The sequence below is a fragment of the Lactuca saligna genome, chromosome 1, assembly GCF_052625555.1.
Source record: "Lactuca saligna cultivar CGN05327 chromosome 1, ASM5262555v1, whole genome shotgun sequence".
NCBI lineage: Eukaryota > Viridiplantae > Streptophyta > Magnoliopsida > Asterales > Asteraceae > Lactuca > Lactuca saligna.
Genome location: NC_136417.1, coordinates 16,799,717 through 16,817,428, shown reverse-complemented (window position 1 = coordinate 16,817,428; position 17,712 = coordinate 16,799,717). Strand labels below are relative to the sequence as shown.

Genomic DNA, 17,712 nt, shown 5'->3' with positions numbered 1-17,712 from the left:
TATATATATATATATATATATATATATATATATATATATATACATTGTGGGTACACTTATATACAAGACCTCTTAGACCTTGATTGACCCAAAATTTTCTTGTTGTTACATCATCCCCTCGTTAGATGGAATTTTGTCCCGAAATTAGCATCTTGGACAGGCTCTTATAACTAGGAGAAAAGTTGTGGGTATTTCTGTTTCATTTGATCTTTCCACTCCCAAGTGAATTTAGGCCCTCGCTTGGCGTTCCAACGGACCTTCACTATTGGTATATGACTTTGTTTCGTTCTCTTGATCTCCTAGTCCATGATTTCAACGGGTTCCTTTATGAAGTGTAGACTCTTGTTTACCTCGATCTCGTCGAGTGTGACCACAAGAGTTTCATCAGACAGACACTTATTCAGGTTGGACAAGTGGAAGATAGGATGTATATTATGAGTTCATGTTATAGACATAGCTTGTAAGCCACCAGGTCGATTCTAGCAAGGATCTCGAATGACCCGATGTACCTTGGATTTAGCTTCCCACGTTTACTGAAACGTATCATTCCATTCCAGGGAGAGATCTTCAACAGTACGCAGTCTCCAACCTAGAATTCCAAGGGTTTTCGTCGCTTATCAGCATAGCTCTTTTGCCGATCCCGAGATGCCTTTATCCGTTCACGGATTTGAACAATCTTTCCCATAGTTTCCCGTATAATCTTCGGGTCGGTGAGAGTGCTATCAGGCACTTTCCTTTTTGCTAGTTGTGTGTCACCCACTTCAGCCCAGTACAGAGGGGATCTGCACTTTCGTTCGTAGAGGGCTTCGAATGGTGCGCCTTTAATGCTAGCGTGATAGCCGTTATTGTAGGAGAATTGGACAAGTGGCACACGAGCATCCCAATCTTTGCCAAAGTCTATCACACATGCCCTTAGCATTTCTTCTAGTGTCCGGATGGTCCTTTTGCTTTGACCATCCATTTAAGGGTGATAGGTTGTACTCATATCAAGTTTGGTTCCCAAGGACTTTTGTAGCGACTGTCAGAACCGAGAGGTGTACCTACTGTCCTGGTCGGAGATAATAGATATTGGCACACCATGTAGTAACACAATTTCTTTAATGTACGTCCTTGTGAGCTTCTCCATTTTGTCGGTCTCCCTTATTGGTAGGAAGTGTGCAGATTTGTTTAACCTATCGACGATTACCAAGATAATGTCAAGCCCACCCGTCGTCTAGGGCAGCTTGGCTATGAAGTCCATGGTTATCTGCTCTCACTTCCACTCGGGTATGTCCGGTTGCTGAAGCAATCCCGAGGGCTTTTGATTATCCAATCCAAGGGTTTCTTACGATGCCAAGTCCACCTACTTTCATTATATGCCAAGTCCGATGTAATAGAATTCATAATATACACTAAGCTACTAAGACCAAGTCCAGTCTAATAGAATTCATAATATACATTAAGCTACTAAGAACTTGAGTATATTATAGCTGAACCACACTATCACCTTTATTCTTCTTAAGTTGACTAGAATGATCAAATGGTGTAACAACCAGCAAGTATGGACTTTTTTTTAACTCTTACACCAAGAATCAATATGCTACTCCCATATCCATGGAAAATAAGGAGTGTAACATCCAAATCAATATGCTACTCCCACATCCATGGAAAACACTACAAGAATAAACATTTATAGGGACGAGATCTATAGGGATGACATATGTCGTCCCTATAGGCTCCCTATAGGGACGACATGTCGTCTCCATAGAGTTGACAAATTTTTATTGACTTTTGAAGCTACAGGGGCGACTTCTTGTTTCAACATGTTAAGCGGGAAAAGAAATTGGGTTGGCGCCTTATTGAAACACCTGTAGGGACGACTTCTTGTCCCCATAATATATATATATATATATATATATATATATATATATATATATATAATATTTAGTTGGAAAACAGAAAAACGAAGTCGTTTGTTTATGGTTATAGTGACGATAGGTCGTCCCCATAGGGTTATCATCTGAGAATCCTTTTGCCCTTGTCGTCTTCGGTCTCGGATTGTTGCTCATCGATCCATCTTTATTTCTGGTTCGTTCACTCAAGCAAATCTCCATTTTATGTACAGGTTCGTTCAAGCTCATGTGCATCTCCATATTTCTATGTTTTTTGTTCCTTTGTCTCCTTCCTTAACTCGTGATTTTCTATGATCGATCATAGTTGCTCTTTCAAGACGCGATTTTCTCACATCGATTAGAAGGTATTTTGTTTTCAGCATTGATAATTTGCTATCCTTGCTAATACTATACTTCATTTGTTGAAATCTTTTGTTTTTCTAAAATCTAGTTAAGAGTTTCGTATGTTTGCTTAATAAAATCCATGGTTTTCATCCAATTTTGGGGTTTTATGTTGCCTTATTACAATTTTGGGTTCATTATAATTAGGAGAAGAAGGAACAACTCAATTGGCAATGTTAATTATACCTTCTGTTGAAGCTCCTCAAGTAACTTCAAAACTGTTGACTCTACAATAGCCATCAATTAAAGTAGTGTAGGTCACATGATTTAGATTTGTGGCTTTCATTTCTTTGAACATTCTTAATGCTTCCCTCATCTGACCTTGTTTACAGTTCCATAGATCAACGACTTATAGTGTATGGATGAATATTTGATCTGTCCACACCAACATTTGGTATTTATGGCTTGTGGATCTTTACTATACTTTTTGCCTGATTACAGTTTTAGGTGTTTACAGACGCATAAACCCAATCTAGGATTGAATCAGGAATAACATTAAACTTATTTACAGCAATGTGAGAATACTCCCCTGTTTTATAGATATCATTCAATTGTTGAAAGTCAATCCAAAAATAACTTCTCATGTGGCAACATGAGTTTTCATGATTTGGATTCCATTAAGATAGGAATAATCAATGTGGATTTTCATGGTAATGGTGAGCTTTTCAGAAAAAGATTCAGTGATATATGTGTCCATTTATGTAGTAAGATCTTGAATTGATGAAGTATTATCATTGGGATTCAAAATGACACATTTAGCCTTTTCTTTTGTCCTTTTTCTCTTCCTTGATGCTTCATAACTTGCAGTGTTAGCACCATTAGTGTGTTTTGTGTACTCTTCTCCTTTTGCGACCATTTTACCCTTAACAATATCTAAGTAACTACCTGCTTTTGAGATCATTTTAGGGTTCCCTTTTCTTTTGTAGACTAGACTCTTCATATTTTTTATGGGTATTCAAATTGTGAGATTATAATTTTGAATTTGATTCCTATTTTTGTGATTTCTCAGATTAGTAGGCTGCATTGATTTCTATTGAGTCAAGTTTCAGAACTTTTGGTCTTTTAATCTTATTTATAGTATTTATTTATGTGTGTGATGTTTTTTGGTTCTAGGATTAGCACTTGAACGTTTGATCAGGTCTTGGCATACTTAAACCTTTTGTCTTTTTTACCCTTTAAATTGAGAAGACATCAAAGAATGGGAATGGAGTTGAGCAACGGAATGTAAATGGGGAGCAGGGATATAAACAAGCTCAATCTGGTTCTGTAGCAGCACTTTAAGGTATTTATATTATTTCTGTTCTTTGATTTGGTTAAGGAAAAAGGGTTGTAAGATTATATTTCCCAAGAAATAGATGTCTCACATGCTGATCAACACTTTCAAGTTTTAAGAGTCATTTCAAGAAATAGATGTCTAACTTATACATTGAGGCTATAATGATAAATTATTATGAAAATTTCTTATTGGTTGATGACACTAAACATGCTATGAAATACCTATTTTTCATGATGTTAATTCATAAACTTGTATTTTATATTTTAGTTTTATTAATGTTCTTTGACTCTTTTGAATTATTTATATTGTCTTCTTCTGTTTGATTCTTTTCTGTAACAGTTTTACCACTTCCATCATCTTTCTTCTTTGAAGAAGATTTAACATTACCTAAATTACTTTTCTCCCCCTTTTAAACCTATCATTTCAATGGTTTAGCAACTGAATCACAATCTTCTCCTTTCTTCACTATAAGGCAAGAGTTGAATGTATATATCTACATATGGAGAGGACAAGTTGTCTCTATAGCTGTACCTATGGAGACGACAACTTGTCTCTATAATTATGCCTATCGAGACGACATGTTGTTTTTATAGATGAATCTATGGAGACGACTTGTCGTCTCTATAGCTTCATCAAAGGAGACCATCAACTTATAGGGACGAACCAGAATAGAACGACAGATCGTCTCCAAAGCCAACCAATTGCGACGATCTTTTTAGCGACGACAATAAAGATCTATTGCGACGGGGCTATGGTGACGAGAGCTATAGGGACGGCATGTCGTCCCGGACACCTATAGGGACGACTTTTGGAAGCTATAGAGACGACATTTGTCGTCCCTATAGGTCTCGTTTCTTGTAGTGAAATAAGGAGTGTAACATCCAAAGTAGTACGCATTATAAACATATGAAACATAGGGAATAAATCCTTATGGACTTTTTTAACTCTTACACCAAGAATCAATATGCTACTCCCATGTCCATGGAAAACAAGGAGTGTAATAGTTATATATTTATTCAAGCCAAATCAAAAGGTACTAATATACCAGCCCAATCACCATGATTCTACCTAATCCCTTTAGCCCAAGCTTTATTCATAATCATAAGGTACTAATATACAACTTTATAAGGTATAAGATAAGAAGTTTCTTCTTACTTCCAATATAGGACAAGTCCATAATGGTAATTTTCAAATATAAACTTCAACATCTTGAACACTTGAGAATTATAAATCATTAAGATTGTAAGCAATATATTACTACCCGGTCAGACTTCTTTTCATGCAGTGTATATAACGATATTACACATGCTTTTTTCTCCTCCTCCTATCTTGCCACTAAAATTGAAATTGATTGCCCATTCACGGAGCCATTTCCTATATTATCATCTCTTGCAGAATCTGCTTGATGCCTCTCAATGAAGAAAGCTGGTCGTTTTGGCTCAGGTAGATGCATATTTTCATTTGTGAGCATAGAGATAACTTCTGACATGGTAGGTCTGTCGATGGCATGATCTTGAACACACAGGAGACCCACATGAATGCATGTCATTACTTCCTTGGGAGTGCATGAATCTTCTAGTACCGGATCCATCAACTCCAAACCTCTTCCTGCTTCATTCCATAGTTCCCATGCCTGAATCAATTTAAACATTTGTGCGACAATTAGTTAATGATTTTCTTATCAAAAAATAAAATAACTCATCTCACATGAAGAAAATCTGTCTTGGATAGGATTAACTTACGTGTCCAAGAAGATTGAGTGGGTGTTCCGCATCATGTTGGGTGCTCCCGTGATTCATCTTGCTACTTACAATTTCAAGTAACAAAACACCAAAACCAAACACATCTGTCTTTGTTGAAACAGAGCCTTCTAACATATACTCTGGGGGCATATAACCACTGTTTTATTTCAAACCAAGATCTAGTTAATGTTTGGGAGATTGTGTTAGCTAGGGACTCATATTCACAAAACACAGGTTATGGACTCACCGAGTTCCAACGACTCGACTTGTATTTGCTTCAGACTCATCAATCCCAAATAACTTTGCCATACCAAAATCTGAAATTTTTGGCTTCAGGTAGTCATCTAGCAAGATATTACTCGCTTTCAGATCTCTATGAATAACCCTCAGCCTTGAAAATCTATGGAGATATAGGAGTCCCTGAGCAATGCCGTCAATGATTACAAACCGGGTATTCCAATCCAGTAGTCCTTTCTTCCTAGGATCTGTTAGCATTTAAATGAGAAAATAGCCAAACTCATATATGTTTATTAGGTCTGTTAACAAAGCATGTGGTAGATCATCTTACCAAATAGAAAGGAATCCAAGCTTTTATTAGGCATGTACTCGTATACAAGGATTTTCTCTTTCTTCTCAATGCAACACCCTATAAGCCTGACAAGATTAGTGTGTTGAAGTTTGGCAATGAGTTCAGTTTCATTCTTAAACTCCTTGACTCCTTGTTCAGAGCTTCTTGAAAGTCGTTTTACAGCAACCTCTTGCCCATCAACTAATTTTCCCTGTGAAATTAATCCATCACCTGATCAGCTTTTATATATCTGGAATCTTCTTAATAAAATATTATAGAGTGTGTTTGAAAGTTTACCTTATAAACTGCTCCAAAACCCCCCTCCCCTAACTTATTAGCGCTTGAGAAATTGTTCGTGGCAGATGAGATGCTTTGAAATGTGAAGTGATGCAGCTCAGCATTCACCTTGTTATCTGCTCGTATGTAATTGTAGAAGTGCCTCAGACGATGCAGCAACAGCTTTAGGATTTTCTTCACTTCCAAAAAAACAACCAACATCACATATTTAACAGCTTTCCCTAATTTGTTAACAAAGAAAGAGTGTTAGATACATCGATAGATTGTGTGCAAAGTAAAAAAAAAAAAAAAAAACCTTGACGTAATTACCGTTAATATTTAGCTTCTTGTATAAGAAGTAGCATGATAGGAGTGAAACTAAAGATGCAATCGTGATGATCGACCAAATCCGGACCCACTTCTTCTCCTTTTCTGCAAATGAAGAAAATTTGTTCTCTATTAATGTCGACACATTTTTGTTGTTATTATCTTGTCGAGATCATTGTCAACAAATGCAAGAATATTAATTTTTATTTAGAACAAATAATCAAAGTACTGGTCCGTTACATATTGTTTGACAGGATGATTTTTGCCCGATCCTAACAAAAACATTGAAAGAAAATAAATTTGTCGGAAATCAAAAGAAATATTGCATAGAAGGTTAGCTCAATATAAGAGATACCTGGCTTAATTATCATATCAAGTGTACAATTAATTTTCTTATTGGCAATAACTTGCAACATATATGGCACTAACACATATGGAAGTTTACTGTGAAATCAGTTTCTACAACTTCTCTGTGGCTCATTTTTTTTTTCTTCACAAGCATTAAATTGAAACTTACTAACCTTCAGGATAAGGTCTACGCGTACGGACGATGCCATAATATTCTCTGTACGACTCATCTTTAGCTTTCCCTGTCCTTGGGCCATAGGTCTTGCAGGTGGCCCTGTTTGTGGTTGCATAAGTATAGGTATAAGCCATGCAAGAACAATTGGTCCAGCATAGTCTTTCGCAATCATATGAAGTCAAGTTATAGCTTTCATCATATACATACTCATTCCCATATATATTGTAAAGCCCCTTATAAAAATGGTAGTCTTTCCTGCAGTCTAACTCTGGAAACTCATATTCAGCACAACCAGAATCATTGTCCCAGCTGATTGAGCGGCATTGGACATTTAACTTCAGAGTTGAAGCATTAAGCTCGCCATTTAAATTCATCGTCAGAGCTGGCGATGAATCATAGGTTCTAGTTAAATATGTGAAGGATTGCTCAGTTTCATTAGAAATATAGTAAAGGCGAACATCGGGACCCGAATTCTGTAGATCTGCGTTCTCGAATCCACCATTGATCAGCCATGATCCACTCCTCCAGTGGACATTCCCTCGCCTTAGGATCACCATTTCCATTTGACCTGATGTGGCATTTGGGTCTGCTGTTAATGTAAAAGACCCTTCGGCTGGTAACTTTTCACTCCTCCAAGAAGTGAGTGACCATCGATGCCTGGTCTTGAGGTTGATTCCTAACTTCATCCCAGGAAGAAGGGTGTCTGTTGGGTAGTCAAAGCTTTGCCATAAAACCCGCTTAACTGACCCATCTGGATGGAGTTCTTGCAGGACGAAATTTCCAGTATCCAACAGGGTGGCACTTGCGTTGCGTGTTACTACTGGAGTTGGACTGAAGAGATCAACCACAGTGCCTCCGCCAGATGAGATGCTCAGCTTGCCATGGATATCTATCACGAGCTTTACGTATATATCTTTACTCGGTCTGTTTCTGTTTGCTACCCACACTGCCTTATCTCCTTTGTACCCATCTCTATTATAATATGCGTACCCATCTCCATTATAATATGCTCTTCTTCCATAACCATAACTTTTGCTTCTTTCGGGGTTGTAGAATATCCCTAAATAAGGGCTTATGGTAGTTACAAAGCCAAAGAAATTCAAAACAAAGACTTTATTTGACGAAATCAAATAGTCCCAGTCCTTGAGCTCTTCACCTTGCAGTAAGGTATCTGTTTCTGAGTAACAAGGATTGCTGAAAAGACAGCAAAACAATGTGAGGATGAGGAAGATGCTTCTGTCTACCATTTTTTTTTCAAGGAAGAAGTTGAATGACAAGTGTGGTCTTGTTGAACAAAAAAGCTATTGCATCAATGTGATTTTTATCATCGTTACTCTTATGACACTTTTTTTTTTGACCTTGCCTTCCACAACTCCTGTTTTACGATACACTTGGTCAACTGATATAGACAGCCCTTTAATTAATTAATATCTTGACGTGATAAGAGCCTTCATTAGGCCTTAGTCATATGGACCAGGAGTTGCATATTATTTTAAAGAAGGCACTTTTCTTGACTTAACCTTCCATGACTCCTGTGCTTTCCATCTGTATTTCATCCAACGGTTGTAAAAGCCTAAAAAAATGCTAAGTTTTCCCTCCAGGGGTGTCACCACTAATACCTTCTTGTCGCCGCTAATAACTAGGTGTTGCCGTTAACACCCGTCGTCGCTATTACCTCTTTATAGATAACCCCCCATCTTCGTTCTTTCATGTATTGTCTACCTCTTCTCTCACAATCCTCCGGCCTGCTCCGTGCCGATTCCGACCAACGACAGCCGGTTGCTGCCACAACACTTGCCGCCAACCAAACCTCCATTACCGGCGACAAGACCTTCATTACCGGCGTCTGGCGACCAAAAGGGCGACATAGCTAAATTTCGGAAAAATTGACAATCTAAGGTCGAATTCATTCCCTAATTTTTATTCTTCTTCTGCTTTTGATGTTAGTTTTAGTATTGAAACCTTTTGTATCATTGATTTACATGTTTTCTAAGATTTTGTTTGGTTGAGTGATTTTATATGAATTTTGAGGTATGAAAGTGTTTATGCATTTTGAGTGATTATATATGTTTTCTCATATTTATGCAACCTATTGTATAATTGATTTGTGTTTATGCTCACTGTGGTGTATTGGCATGAAAATGGTATTAGACATGGTTTGTTTGATTTTTTATTTAGATGTATACATTTGTATGAAATTGAAATTGGATGTCTAAAATGGTAGGTGCTATAAGATATGATCGTATGAAATTGGATGTATTGCTTAATTGTTTGAAATTGGAATTTGAATCGGATATATTGGATGCTTAATTGTATGAAATTGTAATATGAAATTTGTATTGTATGTCTAAACTGAAATGAAAATTGGAATTGAATGTATTGTATACATGTATGATTATGTGATATTTAGGATTAATAGTTTGGTGTATATAAGATGAAAGGATAAAGTACTTAATTGATAAGTTATAGTTTTTTTTTTATTTAGATGCTATTGTTTGTATTGTAAAGTGCTTAATTAATAAGTTAAAGTGTTTGTATTTACATGTATGATTTTATTAGATGTTTATTATGTCTTTATTTTCTTGTTAATATGGTATCAAAGTGCTTAATTTTGTTAGTAACTTAATGTTGGTCATTATAACTTTAGCTTAATTAAGTTATTACTAGCAACGTACTTTTAGTAATTTTAAATTAATTATATGATAATGTTAAATTAATTTTAAAAAATCAATAAAAAAATAATAAATTAATTGTAAAATCAAATTAAATTAGTATTAAAATTAAGTTAATATTATATATATATATATATATATATATATATATATATATATATATATATATATATATATATATATATATATATATATAGGTAAAAGTGAATATACCCTTAAAGGTATATAACATTAGGTACCCATTTATTTAAAACTATGTAGTTTCGATTATGGGATTGATTTTCTGAAAAAAAAAAAAAAAAAATACAATTTCCATAATAACTTGTTTTGTTTCCTAATTAGACTAGAGTACTGATAAGGTCAACTTACGTCGTCCTCCTTGATCGCTGACTACTTATCACAACGATTTCAATTTAAAGAAAAAAAGCGATTTCAATTCAAAGTAAAAAACGATTTCAGTGAAATCGATTTCGAAAAAAAAATGACACAATCTATTGATTTTAAAATTCACCAATAACGATTTCATTCAAATTAGAATTCAATTTAGGGAGTCATTGATTTCATTCAAATTGGAGTTCAATTCAGGGATTCTTTCAAATTGGGTTTGATCAGACCTTCAAAAACTACAAATCCCAGTGTCCACTGTTCTTTCTTTCCAAAGCACTTCCAAGTAAGTCATTAATCTCGTGTTTTATGACCTATGTTATGTGTATCTGATTAGTAAGTATCAGCAGTATTACTTTCCCAATGTATTTAACTTTTGCAGTTCTTTATTCTCGATTCTCATTTGTGTTTAAAATTGAAATTTGTCTGCCACTATGTGTTTTAAACGAAAGTATGATGCTACAAAACTACAAATTCCCTGTGTTTTGGTTAACAGTACTTCCAATTAGTTTTTCTAAAACTGAGATTGATATGATTATTAAAGTTTTTCAGAATTTAATATTCAATATTATTGTTTACAGTGTTCTTTATTACCTGGTGAATCTTTATTTATTCATAGATTTTAAAAGTGACATTGTTGTTTTTAGACATTGCCATTGGTTGTAATTGTGTTTTTTATGTATAATGTTTCCTTTATATTCAATATAAAACAATTTTTTGTTAATCTTTTATTTGGAAATATGCATCGTTGTCTATTACAGGTCATAATGAGTGAAGCCGAAGCAAGTAATCAAGCTATAAAACCATATATAACCGAAGATATTGAGACAAATGATTATGTGGAAGCAACATATCAATGTGAAAATACAAACAATATCGGCGTGGACATTAAATTTGATGAAGATGATGTTAATGATGTTAATAAAGAAAGGATATTGGGAAAGGTTTTTGATACACCCGATGATGCCCATACATTTTATAATGATTATTCATTTATGCATGGATTTGGTATACGTAGAGATGACACAATTAAAAATCCTAAAACAAATGAGCCTTTTCGGAAGATATATGTATGCAACAAAGAAGGCTTCAAAAGGATGGACAAAGATGCTTCAAGTGAAAATGAGAGAAAACGTCATAAATATGTTAGAACCGGATGTCAAGCAAAGCTTCGAATAACAAGACAAGAGGATGGGAAATGGTTGGTGGACTTGTTTAATGAAACACAATCACGACTTGACCATGACACCTACAAAGGTGATAAAGCATCGATCTCATAGCAATTTCCACCGTTCAATAGAAGGTAAATCTCTTATGGTGCAATTTGGTCAAGCAGGGTTGAAACCTTCTCAGATTAAAAAGGTTGTTAATACAATGCAAACCTCAAATATATCTGATGTAACTTCAAAGCAATGTGTCGATGTTTTAACTGAGCATCGAAAACAACATAGAGGAAATGAGTTCTATGGACTTATAAAACATTTTCAAGATAAAACATTAGTGGATAGTGACCAGTATTTTATCGTGGATTTGTCTGATGATGGGTATCCTAGAAATATCTTTTGCGCTGATGGTAGATCAAGAGATGCCTATACAAAATTCAGAGATGTTGTGTTTGATGTCACTTATATGACTAACAAAAAATCAAGATGCCTTTTGCTCCCTTTACTGGGGTGAATCATCATGGACAGTCTATGCTTTTTGGTGGAGCATTGCTTGAAAACGAAAAGGAAGAGACATTTGAATGGTTATTTTAACATTTCCTCAAATGTATGTTTGGCAAGTATCCGAAGGCAATTATGACTGATCAAGACAAAGCTATGTGCAATGTAATAAAAAAAGTGTTTCAAAATACTCGACATCGCTTTTGTTCATGGCATATCAGGAAGCATGAAACTGAGCACCTTCGATCGAATGTTTCCCGTTACATTGATTTTCAAGATATGCACTGACAATGGGTAAATAGTGACACCATTGAACAATTTGAAGCAACATGGGAAGATATGCATATTAAGTATGAACTTGAAAGCAATTGTTAGCTTAGTGACATGTATAACCAACGTATGCACTGGGCTAAACCCTTCTTGAAAGATATTTTCTTTGCTGGTATGACCACAACTGGATGAAGTGAGAGTATCAATTCATTTTTTTGATGGATTTGTTAACTCATGGACCATGTTGAACGAACTTGCTGTACAATACGACAAAGCAGTTTAGTCACGAAGGGCTGTCGAAGAAGATGAAGACTTCAAGACTATGAACTCGAGACCGGTTCTTTCTTTAGGGAATCCAAGCGAAGCAAAACCAGGCCAATTTTATACTAGAAAGATGTTTGATACTTTCAAAAAATAATGGACCGAAGCTATAAGCCTGACAAGATTAGTGTGTTGAAGTTTGGCAATGAGTTCAGTTTCATTCTTAAACTCCTTGTTCAGAGCTTCTTGAAAGTCGTTTTACAGCAACCTCTTGCCCATCAACTAATTTTCCCTGTGAAATTAATCCATCACCTGATCAGCTTTTATATATCTGGAATCTTCTTAATAAAATATTATAGAGTGTGTTTGAAAGTTTACCTTATAAACTGCTCCAAAACCCCCCTCCCCTAACTTATTAGCGCTTGCGAAATTGTTTGTGGTAGATGAGATGCTTTGAAATGTGAAGTAATGCAGCTCAGCGTTCACCTTGTTATCTGCTCGTATGTAATTGTAGAAGTGCCTCAGACGATGCAACAACAGCTTTAGGATTTTCTTCACTTCCAAAAAAACACCCAACATGACATATTTAACAGCTTTCCCTAATTTGTTAACAATGAAAGAGTGTTAGATACATCGATAGATTGTGTGCAAAGTAAAAAAAACTTGACGTAATAACGGTTAATATTTAGCTTCTTGTATAAGAAGTAGCATGATAGGAATGATACTAAAGATGCAATCGTGATGATCGACCAAATCCGGACCCACTTCTTCTCCTTTTCTGCAAACGAAGAAAATTTGTTCTCTTTTAATGTCGACACATTTTTGTTGTTATTATCTTTTCGAGATCATTGTCAACAAATGCAAGAATATTAATTTGTATTTAGAACAAATAATCGAAGTACTCGTCAGTTACATTTTGTTTGATAGGATGATTTTTGCCAGATCCTAAAAAAAACATTGAAAGAAAATAAATTTGTCGGAAATCAAAAGAAATATTGCATAGAAGGTTAGCTCAATATAAGAGATATCTGGCTTAATTATCAAATCAAGTGTACAATTAATTTTCTTATTGTAGAGACAACAATTACTTGCAACATATATAGCACTAACACATATGGAAGTTTACTGTGAAATCAATTTCTACAACTTCTCTATGGCTCATTTTTTTTCTTCACAAGAATTAAATTGAAACTTACTAACCTTCAGGATAAGGTCTACGGTACACGATGCCATAATATTCTCTGTACGACTCATCTTTAGCTTTCCCTGTCCTTGGGCCATAGGTCTTGCAGGTGGCCCTGTTTTTGGTTGCATAAGTATAGGCCATGCAAGAACAATTGGTCCAACATAGTCTTTTGCAATCATATGAAGTCAAGTTATAGCTTTCATCATATACATACTCATTCCCATATATATTGTAAAACCCCTTATAAAAATGGTAGTCTTTCCTGCAGTCTAACTCTGGAAACTCATATTAAGCATAACCAGAATCATTGTCCCAGCTGATTGAGCGACATTGGACATTTAACTTCAGAGTTGAAGCATTAAGCTGGCCATTTAAATTCATCGTCATAGTTGGCCATGATACATAGGTTCTAGTTAAATATGTGAAGGATTGCTCAGTCTCATTAAAAATGTAGTAAAAGCGAACATCGGAACTCGAATTCTGTAGATCTGTGTTCTCAGATCCACCATTGATCAGCCATGATCCACTCCTCCAGTGGATGTTCCCTCGCCTCAGGATGACCATTTGACCTTTCCATTCACTAATAGAAAACTAAGTAATTACCTACAGCAGAATTGGTAGTAAATCTGTTGGAACAAGGCGTTACCTACAAATTTCCTGCAAAAAAAGGCGTTACCTACAGAATTGGAAGTAAATCTGTAGGAAAACTAAGTAATTACCTACAGCAGAAGGGTCATAACTGTCATATCAAATACATGTTAAACTTCCAGCTAGGTCATAGTTAACACCTCAGTGGGCATATAAGCACACGGTCCTCATCCCAAAGACTTGTTAGACTTCCAGTTATCATCAACTTATATTCAACACCTTAGTGGACTTATAGGCACATGTTCTCATCTCAATCTGACTTGTTAGACTTTCAGCTATCATCTTAGTGGGCCTAAAGGCTTTAAACTAACTTTCCTTAGTATCAACACATAACATGCAAACAGACGAACCAAGCTAAATAGAAAGTCGTACCCTAACAATACCAATCCAACCTACCATACTGTACATGAAATGACACACACAATATAGTGAGAAAACTCATATGCACCTAACCACCAAACTTAACAACAACCTCTGTAACGAAACATCTAGCACAATCCACTTAAACCCAATCAGATGCCAATACTTAGTTAAATACTCTAATCCATCAAAGTTAGAACAAAAGTTAAACTTGTCAAAAAAATTCAACAGTTAAAGTCATTGAAAGGTGCGTCGTGACCAAGACTAGGCGCTTCGCATCTCATAATATGACAAAACAATCGAGACAGGCCTTAGGAAGCACACCACGACCCATAAAGTTGTGCCACACCCAACAATCTTAACAATCTTATTGTTAAGCTCTAAATCCATCTAACTATACGCTCCGATTTTCTATAAATCGTCCAATGACGTTCTTAATGGATAAAGTTTCCAGCTTAACACTAACCCTAGATCCAAATCAAGATCAAAAGTGACTATATCCTTTATCATGGTCCAAAGAGATTTCAAGCTTACTCTCTTCTCACTCTATTAAGTCCGGAAACAACCAAACAACAACTCAAAAGTTGTTTTAACATCCAAGGAAATATGAAAGTAATGACAGGAAATGGAATCAAGAAGAAAGAGTTTAAAATTGAGGAAAACACATCGCGTCTCCAATTAGGTGCTCTACGCCCTCTCGTGGTTTTCTTAATTTTAAATTCTTTCTTCTTGATTCCAATTCCTATCATTACTTTCATATTTCTTTGGACTTTAAAACAACTAATTAGAAAGAAAACACAATCTGAAATTGGATGTTACAACACATATAATCATCGTTGTTATTAGAGCATCTTAAAAGTTAGTGTTTTTCTAAAGCTGTGTACTAGTCCAACAAGTTTTTGAATAACTTTTTACCATTGGAAAACAATGTTTTTTTTAAGAGGTGAATCCAAACACTTTTAATTCTTTAATCTTTTACTTTTTATGCATTGTCATATTTAATCCCTACATTTAATAACATTTTTCTCATATTTAATTGTTATATATTTTTTATTAGTCAATCAATTGATTTAATAAACAAAATTAAATATATTTTTAAAAAATTATATAATCTAAAAGTAATTATCAAAACTTTCAAAATTAAAAAATGTCAAAAATTTTAAAACATTGTTGTTGCATAATATTTTAATGTTTTTGTATATATATATATATATATATATATATATATATATATATATATATATATATATATATATATATATATATATATATATATATATATATATATATATAACTATTTTATTATCTTTTATAGTTTTGGGAAAACAATATCCGAGAAAGTTATAACATATATTTGTAAAATTTATAAATTATATAAAGGGCGTAATAAACCATTTTAGATAGATAAATGATACCTTAGTTAATTTTAAATAAACTTTTTTTTTTGAAAAAAATTAACTATTATGATATTTAGTAAAACAATTGTTAGATATTTGTTAGATAAAAATAAGTAAAAGATAATGTTTATAATATGAGACTAGACGTTCTAGATTTAAAAGTATATATACCTATGCTTTATACCACTATTGTTATTATTTTTATTGAAAAATAGAATTGGTGCTAAATGTGTAACACCCCGACTCTCAGGTATAAGTTTTAAAATATTATGTACATGTTTATGGACCTACTCGACGAGTTGGTTTCCCTAACTTGTTGTGTAGAGGCGGAATAGCCCGCGTGGATTATTAGACCTACTCGACGAGTCGGAGGACCCAGACTCAACGAGTAGGAACGAGAACAAATTGATATAATTTTTGTTGGTTTAGGTGTCCTAGCCCATAACTATAATTGGTATGTACTTGACCCGATAGTAGTATGGTCCATTTTGAATTGCCTTCAACAAAACAAATTGATAGATGGATATTTAAGTAAAAGATTATTTATGATTTATTAATATATTATAAGTATAACATATTAATTGACAAATCATATTATTTAATTAGTATTGATCAATAATTAAAATTCAAGGGAGATATCAAAAAAATAAATCAAATTGGAAGTTACTTGCCGATGGATCAAATATAAACATAAAACACAATCGATGTAATAGAAAAAATAAGTTAGGGATTTTTACCAAAACGTGGAGAAAAAAAAATTGAAATTGGATACAATGGTAAAAGTAAGTTAGGGTTTTTTTTTACCAAAATTTGGAGAAAAAAGCTGAAATCGAATCAACGACTTCGACGGTGGTAGTGGCAGCAAGAGACCGAGGCAATGCTGGTCGTTGACGAAATTTTACTTGGTTAACTAGAGCGGTGGGTTGTAGGTCGGACCGATAGTGGCAGGGAGAACATATGTTGCGTCAACGACTTTGAAGGAGCTGGAGAGCTTTGTTGTCGGCGGTGATCGCATAATTAGCATTGTTGGCGAAGGCAGTGGCCGGATGGAGGCGGAGGGCTGGTCGGCTGGTTGCAGATTGGGGATGCAGTGGGATGGACAAGAGATATCATGTGAAGTAGAAATGAAAGAAGGAAAGTGGAAGTGGGGCAAAATCCAACCCACAACGATTCACTGAAGCTCACCCTTTAACATTCTCATATTTACCAAATTACCCCTATTATTAAAAAATAAAAATAGAAAATCAAAATTTACCAACGCGGTTTCTGACGGAATGAATAATTGTTCATTAGACTACCCCCAATGGGGTTTTTTTTGGTGAGATCTCACGATACGTTTAATAAAAAAAATAAAAAAATGAATTAATTTGGTGAATTAGGCCGTCCATACAACCCAACTCACAAAAGATTACACTATTTTTACTTTAACATGTGTTGATCAAAGAAACCTTCCACCATATTTTTTTAGGTAAGATTATATATTTTAGGATAAAAATCATTATCTATTAAAAATATAACATTATCTCAATAACTTTTTTTAAAAGAATACTAAAATTTCTATTTTTTCTCTATAAATAGAGTATAATATTGATATACTTCATATCTCATCTCAAGTTTTCATTTCTAAACCCTTTTGATTTCTTTAATAAGTTGAATCCAAATTTCTTCTTAACTCTTGATGATTATCAAGATTATCAAAACTTTCAAAGTTATGAAACTTCACAGTATTTCGCAAATCTCAATCAATTTCCCGTCACTGAAAATGTTCAAACCTCATAAAATACCGGAAAAAAATCCAAGAGGTGATAAATGAGATGCTAATAAAGATATTGCTTTAATGTCAGCATATTGTATCGTTAGTGAAGATGAGAGACTTGGAAAAAAC

The 17,712-nt window shown here is 34.4% G+C and overlaps 2 protein-coding genes across 2 annotated transcripts; one reads left to right on the top strand and one right to left on the bottom strand.

Moving 5' to 3' along the window:
• Positions 1–4,510: 4,510 nt before the first annotated feature.
• Positions 4,511–8,341, bottom strand: LOC145022397 (G-type lectin S-receptor-like serine/threonine-protein kinase At1g67520). The gene is made up of 7 exons (XM_078976740.1): positions 6,984–8,341; positions 6,466–6,567; positions 6,157–6,377; positions 5,860–6,070; positions 5,539–5,776; positions 5,292–5,448; positions 4,511–5,182 (listed from the first exon to the last, which is right to left on the bottom strand). The coding sequence occupies exons 1-7, from the start codon at positions 8,230–8,232 to the stop codon at positions 4,874–4,876; spliced, it is 2,487 nt and encodes an 828-aa protein (XP_078832866.1). The 5' UTR covers positions 8,233–8,341; the 3' UTR covers positions 4,511–4,873.
• A 2,467-nt stretch (positions 8,342–10,808) lies between these two features.
• Positions 10,809–11,718, top strand: LOC145003051 (protein FAR1-RELATED SEQUENCE 7-like). Its single transcript, XM_078962209.1, has 2 exons — positions 10,809–11,298; positions 11,378–11,718. Exons 1-2 carry the CDS (start codon positions 10,809–10,811, stop codon positions 11,716–11,718), a joined length of 831 nt encoding a protein of 276 aa, XP_078818335.1.
• The last annotated feature ends 5,994 nt before the right edge of the window (positions 11,719–17,712 follow it).